Here is a 22,538-nt window from a genome sequence, read left to right as displayed (position 1 = left end):
CAGCAGACAGCTTAATAAATCTTGTAAATTAATAAATAAATGTTTTTATTACAGTCATTAAAGTGGCATCAAATTATGAGAATGGTCTTGGCAAATTATGAGTAGATCCTGTTATGTTAGGATTTCCTACAAGTAATTATTCTTTCAATTTACAGTGTCCAGGAACTGCCTGGCACCAAATAGGCAAGGCATAATGCACAACTGTCAATTAATTAGCTAATTTTGAACTACAGTATACCTTGGGGTTTTCTAGTTTTTGTTTTTTTTTAATGAAAACCAGAGCTTCGTAATATCAATGTCATGTCTAATAAATCTAAGCTCAGTTCCCAGGAAAAGCAGTTAGTGAATAGAAACTTTCAATTCGGGGTGGGTTTTGTTGTTGTTTCTTTCTCTCACAATTAACAAAAGATATTTGTGTGTTTCCTCGTGTGCCGGTATTTGATAGTCAGAACTCACACTTGGTATCAAGTACTTTCTTCTCAGCCCAATGACATCCCTTTCACCTGATGCTGAGAAAGTAGATTTCTCTCCTTCATTTTGATCCTGTTAAAGCATGACCTCTTAACGTTCTCATGAGTCATATTGCGACACACAGAGACGGAATATGTAATGAGGTCACAGTTTTACGTGGGAAAAATCACTCCTACTTTTTATAATGGAATTAATTGGTCACTATTTCACGGGATTCTGCCCAAACTGCCATTTCCTGGGCAAGCTTCAGAACCACTGGTGTAGCTGAAATAGCATAACCCTCATATTATCAACCAGTGCTGCTGGATTATCCCATCATTCTGTTCTTTTGACACAACGATCTTTGTGGAAGCACACACCTTCTTCCTGTAACTTATGCTCAATTCTAGACCTTGAATTTCTGCTTCATCAACGCCAGCCATGTTGGTGATATTGCCTAGGGGCAGCCAACTTGAGCAGGTCTGGTTTGCTTTTCAAAGAGGATAGCAAAGCAAAATATTCCAGATAATTTTTCTTCTTCTTCTTCTTTTTTTTTAGATGCGAAAGAAAGAATAGCTCTTAAGAGTCTGACCTTTATTCATTCATGAAAAATGTACTTGGTCTTTGTCTGCACTGATAATGGCAACATCCACATGTAGGAGAGCTGGTAGTGAGGAGCACAAACCCAGCCCCTGTCATCCCAGCCTTAGGAGCCAGCAGGGAAGCTGGCCTGGCCGCCAGCGCTTTGGGAAATAGAACAAGCTCCATCCGTTGTAAGCTGCTGAAAGAGCCCCAGGCAGTCCTCTAACCTTGGGCCCATGGGAATTATCTGTTAGCTTGAGGATGAGAAGTCCCACTCTTCCAGCTGAGAACTCCACTGAGTTCCCGGAAAACGATCTATTTGTAAGGTACTAAGCTTAGTAGGTTCTTCAAGAATATTAATAAGTTAGGGAAAACAATTGGTGCCTATATGGATTGTTTGATTCATTCTCCATTTTTTTTTGTTTCAAGTAACTCATACATAAAAAAGAACACAGGAACATGTGAGATGGTGAGTGGCTCCATCGTTTCTGGTGAGAGATCCCAGGAGGGCAGAATCAAGAACCGAGCCCTAAGGAAGGGGCTTAGGGTTTCCAGTGTCAACTCCAACGACACTGCCAGGCATGTTGAGGGGAGCTGAGAAGACGGCCCAGTGATCCACGCCCTTTGCCCTTCAGATTGCTGCAAGGTCAAAGGCAAACCATCTGGGAAGGGGTTTCATATCCGATGTGTGTGCTCATTCTTGTGTATTTCCCACCTCAGACTTCACGGTCAACACCCACCCATTCAGAGTACTCGCCATGTAAAACGCCCTTTCTACCTGTCACCATGCCTGCCCTTGGCCAGGGACTCCAGGCTTTGGTTGTGACTTCCTAGAGTCAGGCAGCAGCCCTGCATGATCCCTGTATGCTAAGCCTCGTGGGCGGCACCTGTTGACAGAAACCGAACTGTGAGGAGTAGCTCCTCTCTCCCGCAGAACTAAGACCGCTGCGTCGGGTAATGATGACAGCGTCAACCAGGTATCTGCCATGGCTCTGACGGCTCTTGACAAGACGGTGAGGGAGGACATCAGTGGCACTTACATGCAGACATGGGTTTACGCCATTTCAATCATCTTGATGGTCTCCATGGTGACCATCCTCAACCAGTGCTGAGATGTGCGAAAAGGGTGAGGCAATAATACTGCAGGACCGTCATTTAGCTAATTCAGCCCAAACCTCCCAGAAACCTTTTCCATCACAGCGTTTCAGAGAGTCGCGGCATCTCATAAGAGGCCACAGCCTCTTAAGCCCATCAGGCCTGTGACTAATGGGGAGACGCATACAGGGGAGCAGTGCTCTGAAGGCTGGGGGCTGACACCACCACTGTCTCGTGGGTAGGAGTGGTTTGGAAAGTCTGCAGGAGTGCAAAGGGATGGTTCTGGAAATATTGCCCGCCTGCATATTACTATTCCAAGTAGCTTGCTTGTACTATTTTTTTTTTTTTCTTCTGGATCCCAAATTCAACGCATCAGGAAGCATATTTGGCAAATGAGAGCAGACAACCCCCTCCTCCCGGATAAACTGTGTGGTAAGTGCTCTGCACACGACACGGAGTACAGGCGTCTTGGCACAATTTCTGGGTCCCACTGCACGAGGGGCAGAGTGGTGCGGCCAGAGGGGCCCAGGGAAGGGTGAGTCAGCGGACTGGCCTCTGGGTCCAGCTCTCCGGGGACAACGGCGTGGCCCCGGGCTTGTCACTTGAGCTGAGCCAAAGGGTTCGCAGTTTTACAAAGAGATGTGGACCAGGCAGTCCGTGTGCCCTTTGACTCCGGTTTCCACTGGAGATGAGTGTTCTCGTGGGGAGGATGTGAGTGGGAACCTCATTTTGAAGGCACTGAACTTAGCTGCTGTGCAGAGGGGCACCCCACTTCTGATCAACGTCACCATCTTTGGCTACAGGGATTGGGAACTTTTTAAATGTCTCTGTGTGTGTGTTTTCTCCCCGCCAACGCATAACTCATCCAAAATGCTACCCTGGGACAACCACCATTTTTCACAGAGGAAACTGAGGCGCGACACTAGACAATGGCAGACCAAGCGAGGTCCTGGGGAGGGCTTTTAGAAGGCTTGGCCTTACTAAAATAATTTGGAAGATTCTCGGTTTTGTAGATGTGGGAATATCTCCCTCCTTTCCTGACATCTTACCTCAGGAGGCAACCTCGTTGGCACGTGAGAACCTATTGGCTGGCTTTGTAACCCAGCCGACAGACCACGGCATGTTTTACAGGAAGGGGTGGTGACCAGAGGAAGAACTTAAACTACCTCCCTGCTTACCAAACCCAAACTCAAAGCCAAACCAGTCATCCAGACAGACAGATGAAGAGCAGAGCTCGTGGGCGACCTCTCCCGGTACTGGTGCTGGTCTGATCGCGAGCAAAAAGAAGAAGAGCCGGTGAGCGTGTGTCCGCGAGGAGGTTAGTGGGACCACTGAGCGAGTGCAAGGACATGCAGACCATGCTGAAGGAAGCGGCTTCACGGTGGCGGCATGGGAGGACAGGCCATGGCGGCCCCTGCGGGGGGCCATCACACACATGCAGGCGTCGAATGCGGCCACTGGTGACCACACTGGTGAGTGTCAGGCGTGAGAGCAAGTGAGCTATACAGAGTGTGTGGACATTACAAGGAGTCAGCCAGGACCCCTTTACACGGGCTTGTTGGATGGGGTCCATATGGAATCCGAGATCCCGTCCCCCGTGGAGGACAGAGGCATGGAGCTGCTGGGCGTGAAGGGGTCCGTGTCCGTGTCTGTCTCGCCCTCGGCCAGGTACCGCTTCTCCCGCATCCAGCTCGAGCCCCCGCCCGGGCCAAACACATCGTCTCTGTCTTGGGAGATGCTGAAGCCACTGGGAGACCGCTCCAGCTCCTCGTGGTCCACTGACATCAGGGACAGGGGCGTGTCGCTGTCCCGCGTGAAGCTGCGTCTCTGCCGGGGGGAGACCCGGTCCACGCACGGGCCGTGCGGGTCGGCGGGGGACGGGAAAAGCGTCAAGATGGGCAGGACGGTGGGCCTCTCCATATACTCCACGGCGGAGGAGGAAAGGGTCGCGGGAACCCTGCCAGATCCGGGTCCCCCGCGGGGCAGGCTCACTGGGTCGTGGGCAAAGAACCGATAGGGGCCGACTTTGTTGACGGGCACCTGGTGGAAGCTGAAGGAGGGGTCCGGGGGCCCCATCTCGGAATAGTTGCAAAGGATGGTTTTCATTTCTGAATCCCGGGGGTCCCCTCTCTCCTCCGCCTGGGCCGGGTCATAGTCGGGGATGTGCGCCTGCAGCCTCTCCATGTGCTGCATGTGCATGTCCACCAGGAAGTCCAGTTTCCTCCCCATGTCCTGCACCTGCAACACAAGGAGGCGGGGTCACTGCTTTCCCGGGCGGGGGCCTGTCACCTGTCAGGAGAAGCTACGGCCGCACTTACCTATTGGAAAGGAAGGGGGACCCTGTGAGTCCCCATGCTGACGGCCTCCCCATCCCCAGCCCTGCAAAGGCTGGAGGCGGAGCTGCGAGGACAGGTGCTACAGGCCTCCCCTCTCCCCGGGAGCAGAAGGGGCCGGGCTCCGGCCGGCCCTGCGGGTTGAGGAGTGGGAGTCCTTGATTTGCAAACGTTCCCTTAGACCAGGGGTCCTCAAACTTGTTAAACAGGGGGCCAGTTCACTGTCCCTCAGACCGTTGGAGGGCCGGAGTATAGTTTAAAAAAAAACAACTATGAACACATTCCTATGCGCACTGCGGGCCCGGGACGAGTCGGCTGCTAAGCGGGACAGGCAGTGGCACCCGGTGGGCCGGATCAATGTCCTCGGCGGGCCGCATGTGGCCCGCGGGCCGTAGTTTGAGGACGTCTGCAGGGAAGCATGTGGGTTGTTAGTGTTTGCTGCTCCTCCCAGGTGAGGTAAGCCCAAAAGATGCGGGGCGGTGATGAGCAGGATTGAGCTTCACAAACCTGGAGATCCTGCCTGGGGGCCTTGGGTCCAGGGGGAGCTACGGAGATAAGCTGGGTCTGCTCCCACCTACCGAACTGGGGATTTATTTCATCTTTGTGAGTGCATATGCAGGTGTGTGTGCAGTGCGTGTGCATGCCTGCCTGTGTGCACATGTGTGCATGTGTGCATGTATATATGTGAGTGTATGTGCATGTGAGTGTGTGTGCATGTGAATATGTGTGTGTTTGCATGCATGTGAGTGTGCATATATGTGTGCACACACGTGTGTGTGTGAGACCTTCTCTCCCTGACAAGTCATACTCACCAAGCAAGCACCGTGGGCCGGTACATCATCCCCTCCATCCGATGAGGATGCAAAGCACAGCATTAGCAATGGCTGAGATGGCATCCAAGCGTTGCAGTCACTAACACTCACATAGCAGTTACTATCTGACTCTGCTTATTGCACTTTCACGATACGACCTCATTTAATTTTCACAGCCCTATGAAGTACCGCTCTTATTCTGCAGGCAAGGGCACCGATGCACTAGCAGATGAAGTAACTTGTCAAAAGTCACAGAGCTGGTAAGTGGACGGGCTGCGATTTTTTAAAGTATAAATTAAAACTTAGAAATGAAAAATGATGTTCTTTTTAGGCCAAAAAAGAAGAATCACTGAGCTTTTCTCTCGCCTCTTCTGCACCGATCCAAGTTTGAATTATGAATAAAATAAAAGGAGGGATAGAAATCCTAATAGCAACTGACAGTGCCATTTATTCAGGGCAACCTTGAGGATCGGGAATGGGGGGAAGGAAACGAACATTTCTTAAGGGAACGCTGTGAAGCACTGGGAATGATAGCTCCCGCTTGTTAAGTGCTTTCTGTAACGCACTACGGCTCTAGGTAATTTACATGCATCACTTCATTTCGTTTTCACGGTAAGCTTAGGGAGGATTACGATCCCCCTTTTTCGATGAGGCCACTGAGGCTCAGGACAATTCATTAATGTGCACGTGATCACCCAGCCAGCACTTGTGGAATCCGGGACTGAATTTCCACGTCCTTTTTGGAATGGTAGATTCTCACGTGTGTTATTGATCTACGGGAGGAAAGTGCCATTTGAACTCAATTTTATACGCTGCATTTTTGGTTCAGAAAAGGGAAGACCTACCTGTCTTTCGACTTTCACAAACTTCCCCATCATGCTTTGGTCTTCCATGTCTGATGTGGATGCTCTGGCTACATAGGGGTCGTTCCTAGGAAAGAGCCAACAGGCCTGTAAGATTGTCAGCCCTGGTTTCGCTTTGCAAGTCGCTTCAGCTCGGCGGGCCATGGTCCCAGGAGCCGTGACGCCCACGCGCACCCGTGAGCAGCTGGAAAAGGCCACTCAGTCCCCGAGGCGCATGTGCGCCAGGGAAGGGGCTCAAGCTCCTGCCTGTGTCCAGTGTTTGGCTCCTTGAAATGACTGTCCTCGGGCGTCCGTCTCAGGCTGCTGGTTGGGAGCTCCCCCGAGTGTGCGTGCTGGGGCGCGGGGAGGGGTCTAACCTCTGAACTTCTATACCGTGGGGTCAGCATTTCACCCGTCCCATCCTATTAAGAGTGGAAAACTTGCTGGATCTAGAAAATGGCGTCAAAGATGACGCGGGTGGGAGTGGGAGTGAATGGGTGCCGCGTTCTGCTACTATGAAGCGTTCTACTGGCTCCAATAAAACCTCTTAGTTCATAAAAGAAACCATGCTTTTCATTTTCAACAGCCATAAAACAGTGCGTCACCCACGTGGTCTGCATAGAGAGGGGAGGTCAGGGTTTCGCACAGAAACCTTTCAAATGGCCACAAATCAGAATAGCCCTCAAACTCTCCATTTTATTCGGGGGACTGGCAACCTCACCCGACCAGAAAGCAACCACTGAGACTCGGGGGCGGGGACACCCCACGAGCTGTGGCGCCCACAGCCTGTCTGTCACTATGCACAGACCCCACCTGGGAGACTGCTGGGATGGGTAGGTGAACGCTGCCCCTTTCTGAGACTTCTTATGCTTGGGAGTCGATGGCGGTCCGGGGGTGAAGATCATATCTATTCTGGAAGAGAACACACGGTGAGGGGATTACATGACAAGGCATACATGGGCAGAGAGGAAAGCAACTCATTCTAATCCCTCCTGTCAGGTGTGGGTGTGGAATATAGGATTAAAGGGAAAAGAGAGGGGGGAGGGAGAGAAAGAGAGAGAAAGGAAGGCAGAGAGAATGTATCATCTCAATAGATTATCTTTTTTGGTCCATTGGTGTTGAGTGAACCTTCCCCATCCCAGGGGAGAGAGAGGCAGCCAACCCACGGAGACAGGGTGAGGGTGGCGTCTCCTTAATTCTCAGCGGAAATGCCGGGTGCCCCGCAGGCCTAGCTGGCCTTCAGCTCATCCGGTTAGGTGGCCTTTCCTGTCACACTAGGCTCTGTGCTTGGCTCTCCAGGTCTCTGCTGCTGGGAGGCATCTCTGGCCATCCAAGGATAAAGTCATATGTCTAAATATAATCACATACATAGTCATACATGTGTACACGTGTAAGTGTGCATGTCTAGGTCTGAGTGCATTAGTAATCATATTATGGCTATTAGTATATTCACAGGTCATACAATTTTTTCACTGCATGATATATGTCTTGCAAATGCCATTTGATGGCTACATAACTCGAATGAGAGCAGGTACTGTTCTTTCCTTTTTTTTTTCAAGTATACATATTTTTATTGATTTCAGAGAGGAAGGGAGGAGAGAGAGAGAGAAACATCAATGATGACAGAATCATTGATCCACTGCCTCCTGCTGGCCCCACATTGGGGATCAAGCCCACAATCCAGGCATGTGTCCTGACCTGGAATCAAACTGTGACCTGGTTCTTAGGTTGGTGCTCAAACACTGAGCCACGAAGGACGGGCTACGTTCTTTTCTTGGTCGTTATGTTGTGACTGAGGCGGTGCGGCTGTTAGAGAGACTAGGAGCTGGGTAACCTGTCACCCCTGGCCTGAGCTCTCCAGCTCTGCCACCTCCTGGCTGGGTAAGTTTGGGCAAGTCCTTTGCCCTTTGAGCTTCGGGTTGCTCACTGGTGAAACGGTGCCTTTAATGCTCTACCTCACAGGGTGATGGGGGATTAGACACGTATAGGCAGAGCACCCAGGTGGTCAACAAAAACGGTGGCAATTAGTTGGGCATCATTGCCGCTTCCATATTTTTGCTATTAGAATTGACATCTGATGCACATTTTTTCAACACGGTGAAAAATTTATATTTAGAATTAGCCAGCTGGACTGGGTTTAGACGATTCCAATTTGGTTGGCAACATCCAAAGCATCCCAGTCAGAGGCCAGTCGGACATATGCTTTCTTGCCATGAGGCCCCATCAGGGGGTTGACCTTGGCCTTGTCAATGTCACAGAGCTTCCTCCCAGCCTGCTTGACCTGGAGCTGGTTGGCTCTGACATCCACAATGCTTGATGGACATATTTGTTCCTAACATTTCTCTCTGCACTTTGGATTCTTTCTGAAGGCCTCGCACCCTCCGCTCTGAGGTTCACCTGGCTCTGGCTCCTTAGTGGTCAGGAGAGCACCATCTTCCCACGTGCGACTGTCTTACCTGGTCTGAAGGTACTTGATCCTGGAGAGCATGTCGAGGTGCCCTGCGGAATACTGCTCAATCACATCCTTCACGTCATAAGGCCTCAGAGTCTCCTTGAATTTCTTTTTATAGAGACGGAATTGTAAAATTCTGTAAGGTGAAGTAGAGACGTGTGTGAGTCATTGGTAGAGAAACTATAACTCGAGGCTAGCACACTCGGGGGGGAGTGGGGGAGAAGAGAACCAAAGAGAAAAGGACTTGATGGGGAGACGTTCCGATTCGGGTCCCGGACCCAGCCTTTCGAGCCACACAGACTAGGCTGGTAGAACCTCTCCGCCTTGGCGCCTCCCTTCAATCATTTGTATACTAAGAACATCAGAGTAACACTGCGAGTGAACATTTCCGGAGTCTTCGTTACAGGCACTGAGCTAAGTGTTTCATGAACAATCTGCTGATAGGCCACTTTCTGGAAGGTGAGACCGTGGCTGAGAGCTCGGGCACTTCCCCGGGGCCACCTGCTAACAGCCTCGGAGCTTTCCTCAGACCAGCTGTGGATGCTGACAAGGCCCGTGTCACACAGCTGACACCTCTCTTCCTGAATCGCCTTTTTAACCCTTTGGCTTGTAAGCGCCTCAAAAAGAGAAACTAGCTTCTGTTCCCCAAGTTTTCTCAGGTTCTTAGTACAGGGGGACATCCAGGACTCACAGATGCCAAGCCCTCACCTCCATCACCCTGGGAACCAGGATGACGTGCTGATGTACAATCAGAGGCAGCATTCCCCGTAGAGATGGACATACTCTGCATCTGCCTCCGGGGTTACTCCAGGGGCCTACCGCCCCCCTCCCCAAAGCCAAGAGCACTTTACAAAGCCCCGTCCTGGGATAGAGCTGGGGCCTGGGGAGGCCACGGCAGGGAGGTGGGGCCTCACCTGACGGCTCGGATGACGGTCTTCAGGGTGGGGATCATGTCTTCGATGAGGAAGTCGTTCCCGTCGTCCCTGTCTTCGGCCATGGGATCGCCTGTACCAGCATCTGGGAGGGAGACACGTATGTCAACGGCGGCCAGCACCCAGAGAGGCTCCTTCAGCCACAGCCTTCCAAGCTCAGCCTCCAGGGTCTTTGTTCCCACTTCCGGGAACCCCGCAGGGTCCTCCAGTTGTGAGGTCACGCAGCCTTTCTGAGCATCCCCTCCTATTACCCAGAAGTCTGAGCCACGGGTGCCTGCAGTTCAGGATGTGAGTTCGAGTTCCCAGGGTGGCAGCAAAGGGCACACAGGTGGGCATTCATTCACATTCCTGCTCTTTCAAGTCCTCAGCCTGTGGCCTTGGGGGAGGTCCCTCTCTGAGTCCTACTTATCCTCTTTCCTAAGTGAAAGGGAATACAGAGATGTTGTTCCCACACCCTCGAGGGGTGCTCTCTGACACCTCTTCCCACCCTGGGGGTGCTGAGGCCTCCAGGGCTGCGGATCGCTCTGCATCTGGCTCCTCTCCATCTTTCGGGTCGGCTCCATGGCAATGCACTCATCATTGCCACCCGAGGGACCATGGTGTCGGGTCCCCAAGCTCCCAGCCGTGTCTGCACAGGTGAGTGTGGTGATTATGGCCCAGGAACAGCCACCTGGGCGCTCCCTGCCCTGCGAGCTGTGGGGATAAGTCATAGATGCCTCCAACCCAGGGACGTCAAGAGGAGGCAGTGAGCAGTGGGTTGAGGGAGGGCAGGGAATGGGCTACTTTGCGACTGGAGAGCCCTTCACGGTGAGGGAGAGTTGGGGGGAGAGTTGAAGGGAGGGAGGGAGGAAGAGAGGGAGGGATGGAGGGAGGGAGGAAGAGAGGGAGGGAGGGAGGAAGAGAGGAAGGGAGGGAGGGAGGGAGGGAGGGAAGGAGGGAGGGAGGGAGGGAGGGAGAGAGGGAGGGAGGGAGGGAGGGTCTCGGGCAGGGTGAGGACAGGCCTTACCTTCGGAGCTCTGCCAGAAAGCGTAGGCTTTCATGCGGAAGGCGGTGCGGAAACGCTCTTTATTGTTTAAGCCAACAGGCTTTGGCTCTTTAGAAGGACTTTCTTCTATGGCATCTACATTCAGAGGGGTAAATAGCTTTCCTTTAGTATTGCTACCGCGAGGATTAGAAAGGCGAACCCGATCCAAGAGACCCAGCTTTTGGCTACAAAATAAGCAAAAGTGAACAATTTTCCTCCTTGAGTGCAGGCTTTTCGTACTTCCCGACCCTCTCCATAAAGACTCGCACATTCTCCTCCGCGCCTGAATGGGACAGGTGCGCTCTGGGCTAAAGCTGGCTCAGGGCCGAAGCGGATGGAGGTGCTGGGACTGTGCAGGGCTGGGTGCAGATCCCAGCTCCGCCGTGGACTAGCTACACCTTGGGCATGCGCCTGAGCTCCCCCGAACCTCAGTGCCCTCCTACGCTTACATGTAAATGTAAAACACTAGCTGGGTCAGGGTGGCTCAAGGGTTGAGCATCGACCTGTGAACCAGGAGGTCACGGTTCGATTCCCAGTCAGGGCACAGGCCCAGGCTGTGTGCTCCATCCCTTGGAGGAGGTGTGCGGGAGGCAGCCGATCCATGATTCTCTCTCATCACTGATGTTTCTCTCTTTCTCTCCCTCTCCCTTCCTTTCTGCAATCAATAAAAATATATATTAAAAATAAAGTAAAATGCTAGCTCGCAGTCATATGCAGCAAAACTTCCTTCCCTCACCTCTTCTCCACCCCCATCTCCTGGGCATCAGGAACGTCCTTTGTACCACTCCGTGGTGGCCACTCCGCGACTTACACATGAAAAGGCTGCTCAAATGGTCATTGAGCAGAAGCAAGTACCATAAATTGCATACAGCAGGCACCACCCCCATATATAGAATTTAGGGGGCGCCCATGATCATGGATGGGGAAGGCACTGCTCCTTAATTGACTAACATGTAACTGAAATGTAGCATGTCCTTCTATTACAACAGTAGGTAATGAGCCCCAGTAATATCCTGAATGCCCCAGTCACATGTGTGACTTCCCACAGCAGAAATCACAGCTTGTGTATATCAGTCATCTCCAGGGACTGCTGTGCTTATCACAGCTTCAAAGTTCTGGGCATGTCCAACCGGCCACCAGATCTCACCATCAGACTTGTCAGAGAGGAGCACAAACATGACCACATCTCAAATGTTTCAATATTTTGATGATTGTGTTTCCATATGGTGTTGACCCTTGAATACCTGGGTTTCACTGCAGGTTCACTTAGAGTGGATTTTTAAGAAAAAACTAGAGGCCCGGTGCACGAAATTTGTGCAAGAGAAGGCCTTCCTTCCCCTGGCTGCCAGCACCAGCTTCCCTTTGGCACCCAGGATCCGGGCTTCCCTCGCGGCCCCGGCTTCGTCTGGAAGGACCTGTGGTCTAATTAGCATATTGCACTTTTATTATAGGTAATACAGCCCAGCTGGCATGGCTCAGTGGCTGAGCTTCGACCTACGAACTAGGAGATTATAGTTCTTTTCCCGGTCAGGGCACAGGCCGGGGTTGCAGGCTCAATCCCCAGTAGGGGGTGTGCAGGAGGCAGCCAATCAATGATTCTCTCTCATCCTTGATGTTTCTCTCTCTCTCTCTCCCTTTCTCTTCCTCTCTAGAATCAATAAAAGTATGTTTTAAAAAAGAATATACAGGTTGGCCCTCTTTGTCCCCCAGTTTCACATCCACGGAGTCACCCAACTGAGCATCAAAACAGTTCTGATCTGTACTTGGGAATCCACAGACACGGTGGGCCAACTGTAGGCACTGACCTTTGCCATTTATATAAGGGACCTGGCCATGCATGGATTTTGGTATCCGCGGGGGCCCTGGAAACAATCCCCGTGGATACCAGGGACAACTGTAGTTACTTTTGGGGAGTCAAAGGTATAGGTGGATTTTTGACTGTGGGGGTCAGCGCCAGCATTATTCAAGGGTTCAATGTAATCAGTTTCTTTTGTAACTGCATGCATTTTACGTGTGGATTAAACATTGTTATTCTGAGAAAGGGTCCCTGGCCTCCTCCAATGCCCAGAGTGTTGTTGGCACACACACAAAACAACAACACCAGTAAACGTGAAGTTGCCCTGGTGCACACCCAGCTGCACCTTGACTTGAAGTCCGGCTCTACCCTTCACCATCCGGATGACCTTGGGCACTTCTGTGACCTTGGGCCCATCTGTGAGCCTCAGTTACCACATCTTTAAAGTAGAGAGAAGCATTCCAGTTTCACCTGATTGCTATGAGATGATGTGGGTCAAGGATCTGGCATAGAGCCTGGCACATAGTAGGTTCTCTAGACATTATTTGGTTCCTTCTATTTCTTTTTTTTTCTTTTGTGCCTTCTATTTCTGATCCTGCACCTCTAGCGCTAGTGGGCATGCGGAATGAAGTCCTTCCTGTGTGGTACACAGCAGAGAGAAGCCACACTGCATGTTTTCACACACCAATACACTCAGCTCAGTGCTTCCTCTTCATCTGCCCCATAGGGCTTGACACATAGTAGGTGCACTGGTGGAATAAATGCGTGAGCAAATGAATCAGTTCTGCATGGAACTGAGGTAATTAGCATTTCTAAAGAGTGTGTCTGGTTATGACAGCCATGTGCTTGGTGCCAGCTGCTGACATCTTTGTGGTGGGCGTGGCAAGGAGGTCCCGGGTGCTGGGGCTGCAGAGGACGCTGGATCACCCCAATCACCCCCAACCAAGCAGGTGCCCTATGCTCTCTGCGCACCAAGTCCTCGCGGGCTAAGGGAGTCTAACAACACCTGCTTCCCAGACGTCTGGGGAGCATCACACAGAATAACATCTGCCAGGTTTCTCGCCTTCCGCCTGGCCCCGAGATCACACAAATACACGAGGGAATGGATGGCTGAAGCTCTGTTATCCCACTCCCTCTGGCCCGCTCTCCCACCAGCACTGCCCCCCCCCAATGCCCTGCCCGGGCCGATTCAGAGAAATGCAGTTTCCCTGACCTGAAGTTCCAGCTTCCGAACCTGCTTTCCTCGCCGGAACTGGACGAATGACTAACAGGACAGAGAATGACCTGTCAAGGCAGGAAATCGGCTGCATCCACATGGAAGACTTCCCTACTTATGAGTGTGGGAAAGGGGGGCTGTGGCTCAGTCACTTCTCAGGCCTTCTTCTTCTCGGCCCCTGCGCATGTGTCTTGAGGGTCTGTCCTTCTACATCCATCAAGTCCCTCGCCTGTCCCGTCTCCTCCTGCACAGCTGGCCACACTCAGGTCCACAGCTTGTCATGCCCTTTCTTGCCTTCTCAGCTGCCCTCACCCTCACCTGCCCTTTAAGACTGCCTGAGCGTTCCCCCTGGGAATGACGCACCCGCCTCTGCTGCACAGACACGCTGTTTTCCTCTGTCACAGTTTGACACACCGTGTGGAGATGGCGCGTTCCCACAGCTGCCCACCCGCTGAACTGGGTGGTCCCAGCAAAGCAGAGATGCTGCCTTGTTATCTCCGAACCCAGCACCTAGCCCTGCTCAGCACACCCCGATGGGCAGGGCAGCAGCGAAAACCACGGGCAACAGCAGCCTGGGTGGGCCTGTCCTGGAAGGGTGTGCCCTAGGACACTGGACTCATTCTCTCGGGTCCCCGCTTCCTCTCATGCACAGTGGCGACACTCAGCCCTCGCTGCACACAGCTGACTAAGGGTTAAGTGAGCAATGCGTGCTGAGCGCCCAGCCACTGTCTGGGATGCCAGCGCCTTCCAGAAACGCTGCTGTCACCGTTATCTCCGATAACAATCCTCTCCCCACATCAGCCCAGGAAGGTTAATGATGTGTGAAAAGGATGGGTACCATTTCCTGGGCCACAAAAATAGTTGTGTGCCCTTGTTTTTTAATGAACTGAAATGAGTTCTTGGGAGTTCTCTATCATTTTTTTTAATTGTTTATTTCTCTATTACAATTGGCATTCAATATTCTATTATTTTACAGTACTTCTTCACATTAGACTCAACTACTCCCCATTGTCACTGAACTTGACCTCAGCAGGAGATAAGTCTATGCGGACTTAATTCCAATTAAACTATGCAAAACAAAAGCATCGGCAGCCACTCTGTCCTGCCAGTAAACCCCTCGGAAGTGCTGACTATCGGAAAGCTAATGAGAGGCCTCTCCCGGTTCTATCTGCTGAGTTTAGGATTCGCTGGTTTGGCATTTACACGGTTCATTGCAACCTCTAACAGTCTGAACGGCTGTGGCTACAGTCACTTAATGCCCCATTGTTCAGAGAGGCTGGCTGATAAGATGTGATTTCATCAGCATTAGGAGCCCGGAGGCTGCGGGCACAAGTCGAAACTCAGGCCATTACATCTAAGAGGCTTATGGAATTCTCCCTCCAGCAAAAGTGGGCGATCAGCTTACTTCTAAATTGTGTTGCCTGAAATCTGAGATGCCCAAAGGATCGTCACGTGCAAGGCAAAGTGCACCCCTGAAACTCAAAACCCATCCCTGCCTTTCTCCACTCAGAATTCCAGTGTAGGACTCAGGCCGTGGGCTCCAAGGTGCTGCGGGTCTGGCAAGAAAAGCCCTCCCTGGTACAGATGTCACATTTCCTTGGAAAGCCCGTGCCTGACTGGGTGAGTGCAGACGGACAATTCTGAAACGTGAACTGGGAAAACTGCAACTCAATGGATTGGGGACAGAAAGGTAAATGTTGGAAGCTACCCATTATCTTCACTCAAGGAGCCCGGAATGCTGGTGAACCTTGAGCCCTGGCAAGGGTCAGAGCTATGCACCGATTGTTTAGTTGAGACAATGGTAGCTCAAGCAGCAGTTTCCTGACCAAATAGTCTCAAGAGTAAATCTTTACTAATATTTACTGACCTTTAAGATAGTCTGTCTGGCCCTAACTGGTTTGGCTCAGTGGATAGAGCGTCGGCCTGCGGACTGAAGGGTCCCAGGTTCAATTCCGGTCAAGGGCATGTACCCTGGTTGCGGGCACATCCCCAGTAGGGGTTGTGCAGGAGGCAGCTGATTGATGTTTCTCTCTCATCGATGTTTCTGGCTCTCTATCCCTCTCCCTTCCTCTCTGTAAAAAATCAATAAAAATATATTTTTAAAAAAAAAGGTAGTCTGTCTGTTACTGGAATTGCCTGCCTAAGGGCTATATGTGTATCCAAAATTGAATAAAAGGTTGGCAAGGCCTGGGCACCAGTAAAGTCCTTCCCCTTGAGTTGGACTTCCGCCTGGCCCCCAATATTTCCAAATTATTATTTCTTGTCTCGTCTCTGTCATTTGTGCGCAGCCCTTCTCCAGATCCCGAACGCTGAATCACGCGGGACATGGCTCACACAGACAAACTCAAGATTGTTCTGTCCTGGGGGAGGCGGCTCCTGCCCTGGGCTCCTGCCTCAGCTCTCAGCCCCAGGGAAGTCCAGCCCCAACCCGGGGCAGTTCCCTGACTGCACACCTCCGGGCCTTAGCACATGCTGTGACCTGTTCCCGGGAAACTTTCAACCCTTCTTTCATCTAAACGACTCTTTATCCGAAACGTGGCCAGACACAGTGGGGAGCGTTAGGAAGCTCACTGTCACCCCCATAGCCAATGGGCTTCACCCAGCACACGTAGCCTGTACTTTGATTCTGCTCAGAAACTCCTGTCTATTTTTCAATTGGTTCATAATTCAGAGGGAATAGGGTGCTGTAAATGGGCACTCCCCCATGTTCCAAAAAGAGAAGTGAGACCGAGCCCGTAGGATGTGCCGGGAATCCCTCGGAGTTTAAAATTGGCCCGGGTCTCATCTCTGCCTCTCAGTTACTCGCAGCCTGGCCCCCATGTCTGGATGGCAGAAAATACCAATAGCGGTCGAAATTGGGTCCAAGGTTCTTATTTTGCTCCGGGTAATAATTTTCTCATCAGTAAAATGAGGGGCTTGGCTTAATTGAGCTTTCGATTCCTGCACACCTTTAACAGACATTGATTCCGGGGAACAGAAGGGGATTTATTGCCAACATCCTCCATCGCCCCGGGAGATGAATTTCATGTGGCTGATGTCACGGGAAGAAAGCAAAGCCTGAATTACAGCGTCTGACCAATGCTCCTTCCCTCGGGAGTGTATCCTGGCTCCGAGCCTTTCCCTGCCTCCACAGCCCCCTCTCACAGCAGGGACTCCATCTACGTGAGCCAAGAAAAGGTGGAAGAAAACAAAACGGATTCGGTTAACTGTTCCCAACGATCAGTGGCTGAGGCCACGAACTGCAAAGATAGGCCAAGGCCTGCTCTCGCCACTTTCTTAGCTATATAACCTTGTGCAAGTCACTTGCCTCTTTGAACCTCAGTTTTCTCATCTGTAAAATGGGGGTTAAAAATAGCTTCTGCTCAAGGGCTCAGTGTGAGGGCCAGATGTGCTTAGAACTATACCCGGCAAGCCGTGTGCATTCTTTATAAATGACTGTTATGATGCTTAAGTTCTCTGATGCAAAGAATGATCGTCTACTAATCTGACAGCTGTGTTGGGAAGGACATAATACAAGACAGGAGATAAAGAAGCTGCCCGGAACACACTGCTTCCCTCTCCAAAGACGAATGCAGAGAACAGCCCAAAGGCTGCTGTCCAGACGGAATTGCTCGGAAATACACAGTGAACGACTGGGCTCCAGTAAACAGCATTGTCAACGGGTACTTGTTTCGAACATTCGAAAATGCTAGTTTCTATCAGACAAATGCCTCTGATCACCAGCGTGCTGCCCGTCTAATGAATAGTCATAACTGCTGCTTCAAATGATGTCCCAACCCTAGCTGGTGTGGCTCAGTGGATAGAGCGTTGGCCTGCGAACAGAGGGGTCCTGGGTTCCTGGCACATGGGAATTTTTGCACTGGGGTCAAGGACACATGCAGGCTCGATCCCCAGTAAGGGGTGCGCAGGAGGCAGCCAATCAATGATTCTCTTTCATCATTGATATTTGTCTCTCTCCCCCCCGCTTCCTCTCTGAAATTAATAATACAAACACACACACAAAAGAACACACAATGTCCTGCACACAACACACCCGTCTTTTCTGGTGTGCTCTGTGGAATAAAAGAGGGTGGGGGCGGTTTATTGTTGATGGTGTGTAATGCAATATTATTTTTAGGGGTTTGAGAATTATGGGTAGAACCGATGCCTACTGTCAGGGGCAATTGTGATTTTTGTCTGCTCTATGTTTCATCCCTGTTTTCCAGGGAAAAGGACCGTATTCTATTGGGGAACTGATTGCTCCAACTTCAAACAAGTGACTCTAACGCGAGCTGCTAATCATAGCATCGTGACCTCACACCCAGTCACTCTAACAGTGGACGCTGGCCTAGGGTTGGGCTGGCAGTGGCCTCTCACTCTCTGAGCCAGAGAGTCTGTCCAAAGTGTGCCTGTGGGGCACTGATTGGGCCAACCCAAGGGCTTCCCTGGGAATTTTTGCACTGGAGCTGCCTGCAGACAAAGAAGAAGTGTAGGATCCTGGGGCTGCCTGCATCCACACTTTATCAGGATGGTGAAGGTCAGCCGAAAGAGTGAGACCGCACAGAGAAGCAGAGGCGAGAGAAGGGAGAAATCCTAGAAGGTCCCATTCCTTATTTGCCACGGGTTTCCACCATGTCTGATGGGTGACCATTGAGCCATGACATTTTCCTCCCAGTCCAAGGTCATTTAAGTTGGGTTTCTGACACTCGTAGAATAAAGAGTTTGTCCATCCATCATCCATCATCCATCATCCATCATCCATCATCCATCCATCCATCCACTTTTTCTGTAAGCCTCAAAATGCATCTCTCTGGCCTTCATTAACCCAGTGCACAGTGACTTTGGCATGGATGTTCCAGTTTGGCTGAATTCTGTTCATGGCGGCGCAGAAAAGGCTCCAAAGGTAGACTGAGTAATTTGCAGTATCAACACTTGCATGATCTAAAACCCTGTGGGTCCTGAGAGAAGGAGGGGAAAGAGCACTCCGCTGGGAGTCCTGAGACCTGGACTGTGTCACCCCTGGGCTCTGTAACTTGGGGCGAGCCTGCCCTCCTGGGGGCTCGGTTTCTGTAAAAGTACCTGCAAGAAGACCTCTGAGGTGTCTCCCCGCTCTGCCTCTGCAGTTCCCTAGCGGATGTCCCCTGAGCCTCCTCAGCAGTATCCCCCAGCGCCCCCTACAGGCCAAACTGGGTGCAAGAAAGAAACGCTCATCTTTTGAAAACAGGCACAAGGAAGGGGGCAAGGCGGTATAGTGTTTTTGCTCAGAGCTCACAGCGCTGTCTGAAAGGGTCTCTTTAAGGTGGGGTGACGGAGGGGATAGGGCACCATGGACCCCATTCGGAAGGACTGGGCCCAGTTTCTCACAGACCACTGTCCCCGAGTGGTTCTCCTACACGTTGGTCCAGGGCCCTGCCACCCCTTCTGCCCCACTCCTGTCAGCTGCAGAAGGACGCCATTGAGCTGACCATCTAGGACAGTGGTCGGCAAACCGCGGCTCGCGAGCCACATGCGGCTCTTTGGCCCCTTGAGTGTGGCTCTTCCACAAAATACCACGGCCTGGGCGAGTCTATTTTGAAGAAGTGGCGTTAGAATAAGTTTAAGTTTAAAAAATTTGGCTCTCCAAAGAAATGTCAATCGTTGTACTGTTGATATTTGGCTCTGTTGACTAATGAGTTTGCCGACCACTGCTCTAGGAGACCGATGGCAAGGTCTCCAAGCAGTTTGTCCACATAATAGCTCAAATACATATTTAAGCTGATGTTGGCAGGGGCAGTCTGCCTCACAGCCTCGAGCAGGTCCAGGCTCCCTGCTTCGCAGCATCTTCCCGAGAGGGAGCGAGAGGGAGGGACAGGGAAGGCTCACAGCCTCACCGGGAAGCGCCCACAGCTGTGGGGCCACGAATTCCAGTCTTGACTCCCTTTTCAGAGAGCCCCCCGGGGGCCCAGGAAGCAAAGGAAGCGATGCGTAATGAGGTATCGTGGTCTTCATGTTCAGACCCGAGTTTGAATGCTGGTCCTGTCACTCAGTTAGCTGGGTGACCCAGAGGGAGGGACACGATCCCTCTGAGCCCCAATCTCCTCAATCAAACGTGAGGGTAGGAGGACGCACTGTGGTTGGGAGGACCCACTGAGACAGCGCGTGCGGGACTCCCGGCACCGAATCCACCTCGAGGAGAAACTCAGCAAGGGGCTGCGGCTTGAGACTGCGGGAGGGAAGAGTGGTCCCCAAACTCTGTCCGTGACCAGCATGGCCGCCCAGGGGCCCTACACCACACAGAACTGGACCCTCTGTCCCGACACAGTGGTGGGAGAAAATAAATCCACAATCAGAAACATACCTGGCTGCTGCCTCCAGCTGTTCTTTCCTGTAAGGCGACGAGGGAGAGAGAAATAAAGCATGAATTATACGGAACCCTCACTCCAAAGAGTGCCCCCCAGCTTCCCTTTGATGAAGGCAGAGGGAGAGAGGGGAACTCCAGGGCGAGGCGGTGCGTCTCGAGGGGACCCGCTGAACGAGATGGGCGTCTCCAGCTAGATCCCAGGCCCCTGCTGCTCTGCCCGCTCAAGGCTCCTCTCAGCCATTCATCCATCCATCCATCCATCCATTCGCTCATCTAGAAAATGGTTGCTGATCGCCTTCTCTGCCCCAGGCCCCGTGCTGGGCTCAGGGCATTTGTCTAGCGATGGGGACAGACCAGGGAACCAGGAATGTTGTCATTTAGCAGCTACACACCCATCACTCTGTCACCACCATCATCACCATAGTCGGCATCACCATGGCAAATATTACCAAGCAATAATGAACAGGCAGAGACCATTATAAGTGCTTTTTATGGATCAACATATATCAACCCTATGCAGTATTATTATCATGCCCATTTTCCTGATGAGAACACTGAGGCACAGAGAGGTTAAGGGAATCGCTCGGGTCTCACAGTTAGGAAGCAGCAGAGTCAGGACTCAAACCCAGGCCACGTGGCTCGGTGCCCATACTACTACCCACGAGGCCGCGTGTGCTCTGCACGCATTTGTGACTCTGAGCCTTCACTCAGACTCTGCGGGGAATTCCCTGCCTCTTTCCCCTGCCTGGGATAGTCACGCTCATCCTTAGCGTTCCAGCAGAAAGGGCCCCCCCTTTTTTTGGTGTGTTTCTTATCCAACTCCCCAGGGTCTACACTGAGATGATCTCACAAGTGGGATTGTACTCAGATCGCGTGGTGTTAGAATTATGTGGTAGCCCATGAACTGCTTGGGGCCAGAGCCTCTGTATTTTTAGCTCCAAAATCGGAGCGCCCCATACCCTGGCCCACGGTGCGTGCACAATAAACACTGCATGAATAACTGGCCTATCGCTGGGATGGGGGAGGGGGAGAAATGGGGAGAGAAGAGGCATCGTGGTAGCGGAGTCCAGGAACAGCTGGAGAGTTAGGAATTTCTAGTTCATGGTCAGCTCAACATCTGGTTCCAGTCTGGCCTTGGGCTGGCCACACAGCCTCTGGCCCATTTTCCCTCCTGACGCACGAGGACAGAGGGGAAGGGTGAGGGAGTAGGCTGAGGGAAGACAGGAGAAGGAGGACTGGGGAGCAGTGTTAAAGAATGAGGGGCATCCCTTCCCATCCTTTCTCCTTCTCTAAGACCATGAGCTCAGGCCTTCTCCATCATCTGCCTGGCCATTCTCAGCGTCCGGAGTGGCAGCAGGGCAGGCCATGCGGGGTGGGGGAAGCATGCATTGCCAGGGTGGCCCCTCGCACTGGCTCCCCACTTCCTCAGGCACTGATCCCGCTCAAACATTGACAGGACCTTCCCTTATCAGCCACTCAACATCAGCACCCTGAGTCATCTGAGGTTTCTTTAAAAATGATGTCCGCCCAGCCGGCATGGCTCAGTGGCTGAGCATCAACCCTTGAACCAGGAGATCACGATTTGATTCCCAGTCAGGGCACCTGCCTGGGTTGTGGGCTCCATCCCCAGTGTGGGGTGTACAGGAGGCAGCCGATTAATGATTCTCTCTCATCATTGATGTTTCTATCTCTCTCTCCCTCTCCCTTCGTCTCTGAAATCAATAAAAATATATTTAAAAAATATTGATGTGTGAGTCCCCTCCTGGGGGAGTCTGATTAATCACCCTGGGCCCTGGGAGTTTTAAAGTTCCCTGGTGATTCTAATGTGTGCCCGCGGGCACCGATGCAGACCCACGGGAGGGGCAGTTGGCCATGCCCTGAGCGGTCCAGATGGGTCACCCACCACTTGCCTGAAGAACGGAAAAGAGACGACTGACTCATAGAACCTCCACGTGGCCACCAGGTCGATCCTGTTGGGGTTGGTAGCGTAGTACCGCCAGGCAGCCTGTGGGGGGAAGAGACCAACCTGGTGTGACCGGACTGCTCACCCGGCCCCACAGCCTTAGAGCACGGCTCAGGCCCTTCGAGGGAGAGGGGAGTCTGGGCACCAAACCCCCGTGACTCCCAAATCCGTAGGGAGACACACATTGTCTTTGGTGCCACTTCTGGGTGCAAGAGACAGCGGAGATGGGGTTCGAGTCTAATGTGCTAGAATTACTGGATACTGGGATGGTTTGGGGTTGGGGTCATGGGGCGCACGCTTGGAGACTGGGGCTGGCCTGGAAATAACAATGCGTAGGGTAGCATCTAGGACTATCCCAGCTGTGGGCAAACTACGGCCCGTGGGCCGGATCCGGCCTGTTCGGCTGTTCTACCCGGCCCGCGGAGCCGAAAGAGCGGAGGGTTCTCTTGCTCTCCCCTCCGCTCCTTTACTTTGAATTTATATTAGTTCACACAAACACTCCATCCATGCTTTTGTTCCGGCCCTCTGGTCCAGTTTAAGAACCCATGGTGGCCCTCGAGTCAAAAAGTTTGCCCACCCCTGGACTATCCCGTACCAGACCCACGGAGACACTCACTACCCGGGACACAGGCCACGAGTGGGTGGCCATTCAGTCCCATGCAGCCACAGCCAGGACTCCATACTCTCCTCTTCCCTGTGCTCCACCGCCAGGAGGCCACGAAG

General features: G+C 52.1%; 1 protein-coding gene across 1 annotated transcript in view; it reads right to left on the bottom strand.

Moving 5' to 3' along the window:
- Nucleotides 1-1,006: 1,006 nt before the first annotated feature.
- KCNQ3 (potassium voltage-gated channel subfamily Q member 3) overlaps nt 1,007-22,538 on the bottom strand; it is a 169,114-nt gene continuing 147,582 nt past the window's right edge. The window contains exons 8-15 of the mRNA XM_080646579.1: nt 21,763-21,857; nt 19,850-19,876; nt 10,505-10,707; nt 9,481-9,583; nt 8,571-8,702; nt 6,928-7,026; nt 6,118-6,202; nt 1,007-4,365 (exon numbers count right to left, since the gene is read on the bottom strand). Coding sequence (XP_080502705.1) covers nt 3,673-4,365; nt 6,118-6,202; nt 6,928-7,026; nt 8,571-8,702; nt 9,481-9,583; nt 10,505-10,707; nt 19,850-19,876; nt 21,763-21,857 — 1,437 coding nt within the window. The 3' untranslated portion in view covers nt 1,007-3,672. The remainder of the gene's footprint in view (nt 4,366-6,117; nt 6,203-6,927; nt 7,027-8,570; nt 8,703-9,480; nt 9,584-10,504; nt 10,708-19,849; nt 19,877-21,762; nt 21,858-22,538) is intronic.

Source organism: Plecotus auritus (genome assembly GCF_963455305.1).
Source record: "Plecotus auritus genome assembly, chromosome: 11".
Taxonomy (NCBI): domain Eukaryota; kingdom Metazoa; phylum Chordata; class Mammalia; order Chiroptera; family Vespertilionidae; genus Plecotus; species Plecotus auritus.
The sequence above is the reverse complement of the archived record's forward strand: the minus strand, read 5'-3'. Positions and strand labels throughout refer to the sequence as shown.